General features: G+C 61.0%; 1 protein-coding gene across 1 annotated transcript in view; it reads left to right on the top strand.

The window, feature by feature from the left end:
* The first annotated feature begins 4311 nt into the window (after positions 1-4311).
* The window catches only part of SYT12 (synaptotagmin XII), a 12536-nt gene continuing 4916 nt past the window's right edge, over positions 4312-11931 (top strand). The window contains exons 1-3 of the mRNA XM_004683329.2: positions 4312-4386; positions 7721-7914; positions 9228-9620. Of these exons, the coding sequence (XP_004683386.1) occupies positions 4353-4386; positions 7721-7914; positions 9228-9620 (621 nt within the window). The 5' untranslated portion in view covers positions 4312-4352. The remainder of the gene's footprint in view (positions 4387-7720; positions 7915-9227; positions 9621-11931) is intronic.

Raw genomic sequence — 11931 nt, 5'->3', positions numbered from 1 at the left:
CCGCCGCTCCAGCCCTGCGCACCGCGTCGCGCCCGCGTGCGAACACCGGGCTTGCCCCGCCGCTTTCACGCCTCCCCGCGCCCGTGCTGCGCGCACGCCCCACTTTCACACGCAGCACCCTGACTGCCACTGCCCCTGCCAGCCGCACACCGCGTGCCCACCCTAGGGCTTCCCGACATAGGGGTGATGGGTCTTGGAATGCCCCAGTACCGAGAGGTTTGTGGCACCCCTCGCTCTGAGCCCCGGGAGCCTGAGGATCCTCAGGCAGGTTATTGGCACGACTGGGGGGCTTTCCAGGGGCCCCTGGGAACCTTTGAGGCCATTAGCACCCATTGGGAGAGGAAGCATGCCCCTCCTCAGGGCCCTGGGCTCTCAATTTGGGCTGTGGTGAAGGAGGTGGGGACCACACATGGGGCCCTGAAGGTACTTAGGGGTGGAGGCTCTGAGCCAGAGGGCTCCCCAGGGAGCTACAGAGGCCCTGTGTGCCCCCTCCTCAGCCGCTGAAGTCACCATACCCCAAAAGCCCAGGAAGCCTGTACTCTGGAATGTCAGCCCCCCCCCCGGGGGGCAGGGAGAGCAAAGGCAGGTGTCATTCCTATTGGAAGCGGGAGCACAGGAGACCGCCAGGCCACACAGCCAGTCTGGGGCAGGGTCAGACACTTCCAGGCCCCTGCTCCCCTCTCTGAAATCTGCAAACTTCCCAAGCGCCCTGGAAAGTGGGGGACCCCAGCCCAGTTCAAGTCTGGATCTGGTGGCTATGGACCAGGCATCTCTGTGCCCGGTTTTCTTGCCAGGACAGTGGGGCAGAGCAGCAGACCCTCAGAGGGTGGCGCGGAGCTTTGTTGAAATAACAGCAAGTGCTGGGTACAGAGCCTGGCACACAGTGGGTCCCCTAAGCGAGAGCCTCTCCCCTCCAGCCAGTCTGTGCTGGCTTTCTGTGGGGCTTGGGGAGGAAAGTGGTTCTCTCAGGAAAGGGGCTGGGGGCATTGAAAAGCATTTCAATCTTCAAGCTCCAAAAAAGGCTGCAGCCTGGGGGCGGGCTCCCCTGTTTGCACCCCCTGCACCTTCCCATTTCCTGCTGGCCTCCAGCTGAGGGGCAGGAGAGCCAACACCTGCAGGCCAGAGAGACGATGTGTGGACAGTGCGTGGACAGTGCGCAGGGGGTGGTGGGGACGCAGAAACAAGGGTCCCCCTCCCCTGCAGAGGCACAAAATTCCTGGAAAGTCCTCTCCCCAGCAAGTCCAGGAGGGGGGCTGACTGACTCCAGTAAGGCCAGTGGCAGTTCTTCCCACCCACCTCCACCCCCGAAAGCCTGGTCAGAGGCAGTGTGGTGGCCCGGAGCCCAGATTCCTCACCCTGGCACCGATCCTGGAATTACTGCTCACAGCTGCCTGACGTGAGACCCTGCTTCCTCACCTGTAAAAGGGGGAGCTATCTATCTATGGATCGTTAGGTCTCAACTGTGTGCCCATTCTGTGCCCAGCACAGCACTTGGCATTTAGCACAAGTCACATCTGGTTCTGCAGCCACAGGCAGGTGCTTCTGGGTGAAGATGAGTCAGCCTGGACTTGAACCTGGAGCTGCTGTCAGTGAGTCTGCTCCATGCAGGTCAGGGCCTGGGAGCCTGGGCCAGAAGGAATAGGTTGGGTGGGAAGTGACAGGAAGGGGATGTGCCAGCTGAGGAGCTTGTATGAAGGCCTGGGGCCGCTCTGAGCCACCGTGGGGCATTTTCTGGTCAGAGGCTCAGGTCTCTCTGCTCATAGGGCCCCAGGCCTGCATGTGCCTCATCAGCATCTGGGTGGGAGCCGGAGCCGCGGCCCCTTGGCCTGGCGGTCCTCAGGCTGTCCGCTGGTGCGGGGGCTGGAGCGCCTGGCAGGTGCTGAGTAAACCCATGTCCGAGGCCTTGCTGCAAAGGCAGCCTGGCTCGGGCCCTTCCCTGCCCCCTGGTGGACCCCCTGGGCTCCTCTCTGGGCCACCCCTTCCTCCTCTGTGCAGGGGGGCCGTATCAGGAGCCGGGAGTCCGTGGCTCTGCAGCCGGCTGCTGGTAGAAGCAGCGCCAGGCCGGGCGGTGGCGAGGCTGCGGGCCCAGCTCTGCCAGTGCCGGCTGGCCCGCGCTGAGCAAGCCACTTAACCTCCTGCTCTCCCCAGCTCACCAGAACGGGCGCTTGGAGGGCCAGCAGGTTCTGGAGGCAAGTCGGGAGTGAGCGTGCCTGAAGAGCAAATGCCTCTCCGAAGGGGCCAGCCTGCCTGCGAAGGAGTGGGTGGCCACCGCTGGCCCTAGAGCCCACTACAAGAGAAGTTGGAAATTCTGTTTTCTTTTTAGTCCGCTTGAAGGGAGAGTTCCCAATTGAAACTGCTGGCTGCTCGCCTTAGACAAATGAAGCGGCTGCGAGCCGCCCTGCTGCCCAGCACCCCCATCCAGCTCCAGCCCAGGGCCCGCCAGCCTCCAGCTGCTGGACCGGAACCAGGCAGCCTAGGGGCCAGGCTGACAGACTTCCCGGTCCTCCCTCCCAACACCCTGAGAGGGCAGCTAGGGCCCCTTTTACAGTAGTGAGGGGTAGCCGCGGGGTTCCCAGCGGGAAGGGCTGACCCCAAACTCTGCTCGGGCCGCTCCCCACCTCTCCTTCCCCCACGTCCTCTCGGTCTCTCAGACAGGCAGGCTCTGGGGGCCCCTGAGCCAGGGAACTCCTGGCTGGGGTCGCCCCGAGAACCACGCCAGCTCTGCGATCACCAGTGAGATGGTGTGGGGAGGGGTGGGCCAGGTGAGCAGGGTGGGCGCCCCAGATCTGAGCCAGCCAGCCTCTGATGGAGGCAGGCAGAGGTCTGACAGCGCAGGGGCTCAGTCTTGGGGTGGGGGGTGGGGGAGAGGCTGGTGCTGCCTCGGACCCGCCGCAGCCCCTCCCAGCCCACCCTGGCCCAGCCCGCGGCCAGCGCAGGCCGTGTGTGCGGCCTCTGGCTCAAAGCCAGCTGGCCAGGTGGGCAGGGCATGACCTGCTTCCGAGCAGAGGCAGGTGGCAACCGTGGCTCGCCCAGGCCCCCGCCGCCGGGGCTGGGGTTGCGCTGGAAACTTCAAAAGCCCGGTGCCGTTAGCTGCGCGGTAAATGACTTCCCTTCAGGCTTCCAGAGTCCTCTGCAAACCAGAGATAATGATAGTCCCTGTCTCTGGGGTCATTAGAGGATTAAATGAGGCAATATACGTCTGCGTCTCCGCCCTCAGCGACCCTAAATCCCCACTGGCCTCCTCCAGGAGCTGCTGCCCCTCAAGTCAACCTGGTGAAGCCCGGCCTGGGCTGGCACCACGCTCCCGTCACCACAACAACCCGCCTCTCACGGGGGAGTGGGGCATCGCCGGGGGGCTCGGCACGGCCCCCCCCAGCCTGTCCCACCGGCTCTCCCCCCGGGGGGGCCACCCTCCTGTGAGCCTTGTCTGCCTAAACGCACCCAGCTTCTGGGCCCTAGAACCACAGATGGGGAAGAGCCTAGGATTCCGGAAAACGCTCTGATTTGGCTCCGTCCCAAAGGGAACCACAGAAAGCCAACTGGCCGACCACAGCCTCTTCCGCTGCGTCTGAACAGCGCTTACACGGCTGTGTGTGTGCTGGCTGTGCCGGTTAAGGCGCCAGGTAGCTGGCTTTTCTTTCCAGAACCAGAAGCTCCGGTGATGCTGGTTCCCAGGGTAACGGGAAACCACTGGCCTGATCCGGCAAGCAAGCGGCCTCCCAGCCCCTCGTCCCCGCCTGCCCCCCAGCTGACCGGGATGCACTCTCTGAACCCCTGGGGACACAGAGCCGGGGCGTGGGGCTGTCCCGTCCGTCTGTCACTGTGGCCCTGGGGCCCCTGCGGCTTTCCCAGCCCCCCTTTTCCAACCGCACACACAGGGAACACATCCATGGCGGGCTGACTGCCTCCCAGCACCACCAGTCCATGGGCAGTCCCCTGGGTTCAGGTCAGAGATGTTGTGGGAGGTGTGGGGTGGGGATACGCCAAACTCCCCAGAGACAGAGTGGGGAGCAGGGCAGGCGGATTGACAGAAATCCACTGCCGAGGGGAGCAGCGGGGAGACAGGAGGGGTCTGCTGCGCCCCGTGGGTCCCTCCTTGGCAGGGGATCGAACTCGTGCCTCCGGGGCTGCGGACAGCTTCACAGTGCTGAGACTTATCCCCTGTGCCACCAGGGAGGCCCTCGAACACCATTTTTAAAAGATGCTCTTTTAAAAACCACATACCCTTGCCTCACGGCGCTTTAGACAGATCAGAGGCCGGCGGGACGGCGGGGCCGGCGTGTTGCTGACCCTCTGAGGCCCTGTGCTGGCTCTCTTTCCTTCCAGCGCCGGCGGGCCCTGTCACAGGCACCATGGCGGTGGACGTGGCGGAGTACCACCTGAGCGGTGAGTGCGGCAGCAAGCATGCCTGGGGGGCCGGTGGGAGACCCCCTGCAGCTCCAGACGGAGCAGGGCAGCCCAGACAGAAGGCGCGGGCTTCCAGCGCCCAGCCAGGGGCTCCGGCTCCCCTCACACCAGCCCAAGGCAGCCCCCAGTTGGCCAGAATCGGGCTCACAGGGTGGGCCAGGGACCAGCCAGGGCCCTCACTCGCAGCAAGCAGGCCTGCTCGTGGCTCATGGGCCTGGTGAGGCCCCGAGCCCCACTTACTCGCCGGGGGGGTGGGGGGCAGTGAGGCCCCCCTCCAGGGCTGCCGGGAGACTCGTGAGCTGCCCACCACGCCCCACCCCACAGGTACACCACGCCTCCCCAGAGTGCCCGTGGCTGGTGCTGCGGTCACAGTGCTGACCAGGCCCCGCCTCCTGGCCTGTGAAGGGCCACGGCGCAGCCTTTCATGCTGAGCACTCGGTGGCAGAGGTGCCAGGGCAGGACAGGGCCTGGCAAGCAGCCCCTGGACAGCAGGTGCCTCCTCCCACCCTCTGCTGGCCTCAGCTGAGCCCTCACTTCCCTGGGGAGCACCCCCCACCCCACCCCGACCCCACCCTGCCTGCCCAGGGCTGGTGTCAAGAAACTGAATAAGTAAGTGAGCATTAATTGTCATCATTAATTAATTGTCATCACCCTCCTGAGGCTTTTCCTTTTAGGGGCCCCAGCCCTGCCCCCCTTTCCTGCCAAGAGCACCAGCCGGCCCTCAGGCTGGGGAGGTTTCTGCTCTGCCGCCCTCCAGCACAAGCCTCAGACCGCAGTTCAGCTCCTCGCCCCGCCCAGCGGTGCCCACCAGGCCGCGGAGCCCGTCACCTGGTCCCCCACCCTGCTCGCCAGGCCCCCGCCCCTAGACCTTCTCTGTGATTTTATTTAACCCACAAATGACATTTCAGTGCAGAAGTCAGGGAGAAGGTCTGCTCGCAGCCCCGCCCCCCGCCTGTTCTCACACACCCCACCCTCGTCCACGCGTCCTGTGATTTTTACATTTGACATCAACGTTGTGTGGTTATATCATGAGGCTGAATTTTTGCTCTTAGCATGGCCTTGGGGACCTGCTAATGACCTCAACTGTCATTCTGGGAGGGCAGTGACATTCCTCCCAAGACGGCCCCCACTGGACCCTGGTGGGACCTTCCGGCGGCTTCCAGATTTCTGAGTTATAAATACAGCCACAGTGACTCACAGCAGACATCAAACTTGTGGGCTCTTCCCCTTAGAACAAACCCTCCAGGATGTGCTCACGGGTGGGGACGTTTCTGTCTGCACCTCCGTGCCCTGATGTGGAGACTGAGGCACAGAGGGCAGAGAGGCGGCCTGCTCAGGAGCCAGGGCGCCTGCACCTGCCAGCGTCGCTCACCCCTCTGGTCATATGCTGGCACAGGGATGTATTCTTGGGCCTCTCTTGGCCTCAGTTTCCCTCCTCTGGAAAGTGGAGTCGGGACCTTAGTTAAATGCCAGGACTGAAGGATGAACCCTGACCTCCAGCGTGTGTGTGGATTCTGGCAAGACTTGGCTGGCTCTGGACAGCAGAGACAGGCTGAAGTCTCCCACACCACTGCTGCGTGACTCCTCCCAGACTCCTTCCCCCTACCCCAGCTCATACCCACCCGGGGAAAGCAGCAAGGGGCAGCCACTCTAGCTTCAAGTGTTCCACTCCCCCACTGGGAGCTGTGAATTTCTCTAGGCTTTGCCCACCCCATCTTCTAGCCCTAAACTCCCAGTTCCTGGTGCCTTACTCCTTTAGAATGTAAATTCCTCCTCCTCCAGGAAGCCCCCCTGGACTGTTTCCATCTTGATTCCCAGCACTCCTTTCTATCAAGTCATTTTTCGCCTCACTTCCTAACCAGGGCTTGGGGCTAACACCCCCCTCAGGGGCTTGCACACAGTAGGTGCTCAATGGACGGATGATGCTAAATCTCTGCCCTGAAACACCCTCCTCACCTCTCTCAACCTGCTGCCAGGGACCACACTGGATGGAGGCTGGGTGGGGGGGCAGCAGTTACCCCTGCTTTCTCTGCAGTCTGGCAGTCAGAGTTGGAATCCCAACACCACACCCTCCTGGCTGTGTGACTCAGGCAAGGTCTTGGTGGGCCTCAGGAGCCTCAGTTTCCCTGTTTGAAGTGGGTGCTCAGGTAGTGCTGAGGATGGTGTGGAGAACTGTATTTTCCAAGTGTGACTAGCAGAATGGAGTCCATCAGCTTATTGGCTGCTTTGGGAATGGGGGCTGGGTTTCTCAGCATCGTGAGACCCACCTTTCAAAGGGGAGGGGGGGTTCCTGCAGGGGCCACACGGGAGGGCATCATTCGTCACTACTTTTGGGAACAGTAAGGCTGAGAGAAGGAAAGTCAGTTACTCGTCAATGGAGAGAAAGCAATTGAGCCTCTGGATTTGCCCCCCAAACCCTGCGTAGTGTACAGGACCTCTCACTTGTGGTTGAAGACCTTTCTTCAAATAATAGCTTTCTTGAGATAAAATTCACAGACCCTATAATTTATCCACTTAGCGTATAACCATTCAGTGGTTTTTATAACCATTCAGCTGTGTGCCCAACAGCACTATCAGCCTTTAGAATACATTCATCATTCCCCCAAAGAAATCCCGTGGTCTACATTCCACTCTCCCTAGCCCCTGTCAACCAGTAACTACCTTCTGTCCACCCCATTTGGACATTTAATAAAGAAGTAGGTTCACACCGCCTGTGGCCTTTTCTCTCATTTTGCAAGATATTTTCCAGGCCCATCCATGTTGTACTTTGCTCCGTTTTCACTGCTGAATAATATTCCATTGTTTGACTGTACTATATCTCTTCATTGCTTGACAGACATTATATTATTCTAGATGAGGCTGAGGCAAAAATAGTCATTTCTTTTTCTCTCCCTCCCTCCTTCTCCTCCCCACCTCACCCCCCCCCCACCGCGCCAATGGCAGCTTTGATTTTCTGGAAACAAGAGGTCCTCTAAGGCCTCAAAGAAGAGAAAGCAACCCTATTTGTTTAGCGCCTAAGAGATAATTAGCCATTGTTCACAGGGCTTCATCTGCTCTAGCCAAGGCCCCTCCTGCTAGAAACGCACGTTTGTGTGGGAAAGAGGCTAGGAGCAGAAATCACAGAGAGAATGTGGCTTGTTTGACACTGGAACCCCCTCACTCAGCGCAGAGCCGGCACATAGCAGGCTCAGTGAGTACTTACCCGACTCAGTCAGCGCCGAGTCTGACTAAGCTCCCTGCTCCTGGGTCTGTAACGCAGCGTGGGGGCAGGGCTCCCAGCGCCCACTAACCGGAGGCTCCCCTTGCTTTGCAGTTATCCAGAGCCCCCCGGGCTGGGAGGTAGGCGTCTACGCGGCGGGGGCTCTGGCCCTGCTGGGCATTGCCGCCGTGAGCCTGTGGAAGCTCTGGACTTCGGGGGGCTTTCCCAGCCCCTCCCCGTTCCCAAACTACGACTATCGCTACCTGCAGCAGAAGTACGGGGAGACGTACGACGAGGCCAGGCAGAAGGTGAGGCTCGCGTTCCCAAGCACCGGCCAGACGAGCCCCACCCCGGGGGCACGCAGGCCCCAGCTCCACACCCCTCTCCCTCCTGCTGCATTTCCTCGGTGGGGACTGGTCGCCTGCAGCCCCAACTGCACACAGTGCTAGTTCATCATCTGTGAAGATGTGTTGAATGAGTGGTTTCGTTTCCAAATCCGTCCTGTGGAGAATTAAGAAGGAACCACCTCTCTGAACCGTACCCCGTTGTAAATCAAAGTTACCCCAATTAAAAAAAAAAAAGGAGGGGAAGGGGAAATCTCTCCCAAATGCCTACTGCCAGCGTCCAGCAACTATTAACTGTTGCTTGCCTCTGGGCAGTGGTGCTGGAGAGACGTTCCCATTTTGAAACGTTCCTTTCTGATATATTTTTTAAAGATTTATTTATGCGTACAAAAGCTAGGGTGCAGGCCAGAGGTGTAGGAGGGTGAGAGGATCCACCAGAGACAGAGTGGAGAGCAGAACAGGCAGATTGAGTGAAACACCCCTGAGGGGAGCAGCGGAGGGTCAGGTGAGGGCCGGGCCCTGCGGGTCCCTCCCCGGTGCAGCTGCCGAGAGCTTCACAGCGCTGCACTAACCCGTTGCGCCACCAGGGGGCCCCGACGCCACTTTTCTAAAGAGGGTGTCGCCGAGGTGTCAACAGATCTCAAAAAGGCTGTGCGCTGAGCCAGGACTTTAGGAAAGCTGTGGGGTGCCGCATTATTTATCTTCGTGGAAACAGAAACAACAGAGGTGCCCAAGAGTAGGGAGCCCTAACATGAACTGTGGCGACCCCTCTGTGGCCGGTTGGGGTGCATTGAAAACTACACAGCCACAGGGGAGATGCTTAGGGTGCAAATATTTTCATCTTCTCAAGTCCCAAGTTCAATTTAGAGAAAAGAAAAATGAATGTTAAGGCAACTGTCACCCAGCAGGAAGGTCTCCTCATGATTGAAGATTTCCTCAAGTTGCATGCAGCTTCCGTTGAGGCTGCCGGGTCTGCTGGTGAGCGGCCGCCCTTGCCGTCCTCACCCAGGCCCCTTCTGATGGGCACTTCGGCTAGGAGTCCCCTTTTTAAACGGTCACTGCCATGCGCATCTTTATGTGTGGAGCCCTATCCCTATCAAAATATTCTGAGAAAAAGCTCTCTTGCAGCCTCTTCCTGTCTAAGTAAGGAATGTGCCGCATTTGCAAAAGGGGGGTCTGGAGGTGCCCAGACGGTGGGGACTTACGAGTGGCCCCTGTCGCCTCAACCTGGAGCCCATGGCCCTTGCACGCCCCCAGCTCCCCTTTCTCATCCCCAGAGAGTGCCTGTGTGGAGCGCCCAGCGGGCCAGCTCTCGAGGCCCAGCCAGTCGCAAGGGCAGCCTTGGCATCGAGGACACCTTTGAGAGCATCAGCGAGCTGGGGCCGCTGGAGCTGATGGGCCGGGAGCTGGGCCTGGCCCCGTACGGGCCGCTGCGGAAGTCGCAGTCGGCCGACTCCTTGAACTCCATCTCCTCCGTGAGCAACACCTTCGGGCAGGACTTCACGCTGGGCCAGGTGGAGGTGAGCATGGACTACGACGGCGCCTCCCACACGCTGCACGTGGCCGTGCGGCAGGGCAAGGACCTGCTGGAGCGAGAGGAAGGCAGCTTCGAGTCCTGCTTCGTGCGCGTCAGCCTGCTGCCCGAGGTGCAGATCGTGGGCATCTCCCGGGTGAGTGGAGCGGTGCGGGGTGGGCCGTGGGCGCTGCGCTCCGGGCCCGCCTAGGGGGCGCTGGAGAGCCGGGGGGCGGTGCACCGAGCAGGACCGCTCCTTGGCGGGTGGCAGTTCTCAGCCACCCAACCCCCCAAATCCAGGGGGTGGAGGGGGTGGAAATTGTCCATTTTCACACCTGGCCCGTGTCACCTTGGGGACTTGCCAGAAAAGGATGACATGCTCAAGCTGATTCATTGGGAGCGGGCCTACCTGCAGGACTGTTAATAAGGGGGGGGGGGGGCTCTGAGTGACCTCAGGGATGGTCTGAAGCGTTGGGGTGGACACCGGACCCAAAAGGAGACAGGTGTGCAGGGCGGGCCACTGCACAGGCGCTGGGGCCTCGGGTCCAGGGACACGTCAGCCCAACTCCCTGGTGCAGGGTAGGTTCTAAGGAATGGCACCCCCAACTCCCTCTGACCTGTTTCCTCTGGTGACCCCTACTGACCTGCCTCAGAAGCCAGAGGTCAGGGGAGCCTCCATGCAGGCCGTGGAGGTCAGCTAAGGGCAGGGCAGGGCACCGAGTGTAAAGCAGGGGGGGTCAGGAAGATGATAGTGCCCTTCACCCTTCAGCCTTACCCACCCCGTAACCCCCCATGCCAGGAGGGAGCAACTCTGACACAAAGCACCCAGACAGGGGCAGACGCTGCACACTGTTGAGGGACAGTCTACACTGCAGCCTCTGGCCTCTGATGGGGCAGGGGAGGCCAGACTGCGAGCGAGTGCCTGAGCCCCAGGGCCCTGCGCCCAGCCTCATGCACGCTGGAACTAGCTGGCCCTCAGGGCTGAACGGTCACCGCTCTCTCGCCCGCCCTGCCCCGCCAGCTGGTCTGGACGAGACCATGGTCAAGTGCCTGTGAGGCTGAGAGAGGGCGGCCCAGCTCCGAGGGGCAGCGGGGTGGTTGGGAGCAGGGCCCTGGAGCCCGAAGGCTGCTTCATCTGGTCCCGAGTCTTCACAGCATGTTCCGGAGCAAGTCACATCTGTGCTCTGTGACTCAATTTCCCATCTGAGCATAATTCTTTTTATTTTTATTATTATTATTATTATTTTAAGATTTTATTTTATTTGTGCATACAGAACTGGGGTACAGGCCAGAGGCTTAGGGGCGGTGAGAGGCTTCACCAGAGACAGAGCGGAGAACAGAACAGGCAGATGGATGAAGTACACTGCTGAGGGGAGCAGCGGGCGGGTCAGGAGAGGTCTGGCGCGCCCTGTGGTCACCTCCGGGGCAGGCGGGAATCGAACTCATGCGGAAGCGGCTTTAGATTCTCAGTGCTGTGCTTTAACCCGCTGCACCACCAGGGAGGGCACTCTTTTTGTTTTTTTTAAGATTCATTTTATTTATTTATGCACACAAGAGCTGGGGTGTAGGCCAGAGGTGTCGGGGGTGTTAGAGGATTCCCCAGAGACAGAGTGGACAGCAGAACAGGTGGATCCACCGAGACACACTGCTGAGGGGAGCAGCAGAGAGACAGGAGGGGTCTGCTGCGCCCCGGAGGTCACTCCCCAGCTGGGGATCTAACTGGCGCTGTGGTGGCTGCTGACAGCTTCACAGTGCTGAGACTTAGCCCCTGCACCACGAGGGAAGCCCTGGGCGGGACTCTTAAAGAGGGGCAGGTTAATCCATGCAGACTCCTCCCCCGTTCTGGGTAAGCTCAATATGGCGTCTCAGCCCCCCCCCACCCACCCCCCCGCCAAGCGTTCCCATCTGGCCAGGTCCAGCTGCCTGGGCTGCCTGGGCCACCGGGGCAGCCATGTCTCGTGGGGGGACGTCAGCAGCCAACAGAGCCCAGTGCACCTGCAGGCCTCCCCTCCGCCCACGGGAGGACTGTTAGTGCACCTACTGCTGAGGAAACTGAGGCCCAAGCAAGGACTCTGCCCAGGACAAGCCCAGCTGTGAGCAGGAGCCCAGGCCCAGCCCCGCTTCTCCCCTCCCACGGGCTTGCAGGGCGCAAGGCGCGGAGAGTGGGCGTCCAGGGGCAGCGCAAGGACGGGCAGCTGCGAGGCTGGTTGGGCCGGAGGAGGACAGAGGCCCTGTGGAGTCTGAGTGCCCGAGTTGGCGCTCAAGAGGGGCAGGCGCCTGGACCCCCAGGCTTGGTGGGGCACAGCTCCTGGGGCAGTGGACCCCTCCCTGGCCCAGGCAGGCTTCAGCTTGGGCCCCTGGAGGCGGGGCGCAGGGTTTCCTCCCTCCAGGCTGCAGCATCAGCACCCCTCCGGGAGTGCGGGCTGGCAGCTGAGCTCAGAGCCCCAGGAGGTGCCAGGGGTGGGAAC

Source organism: Condylura cristata, unplaced genomic scaffold (assembly GCF_000260355.1).
Source record: "Condylura cristata isolate star-nosed mole 26May11 unplaced genomic scaffold, ConCri1.0 scaffold00015, whole genome shotgun sequence".
NCBI lineage: Eukaryota > Metazoa > Chordata > Mammalia > Eulipotyphla > Talpidae > Condylura > Condylura cristata.
The sequence above is the reverse complement of the archived record's forward strand: the minus strand, read 5'-3'. Positions and strand labels throughout refer to the sequence as shown.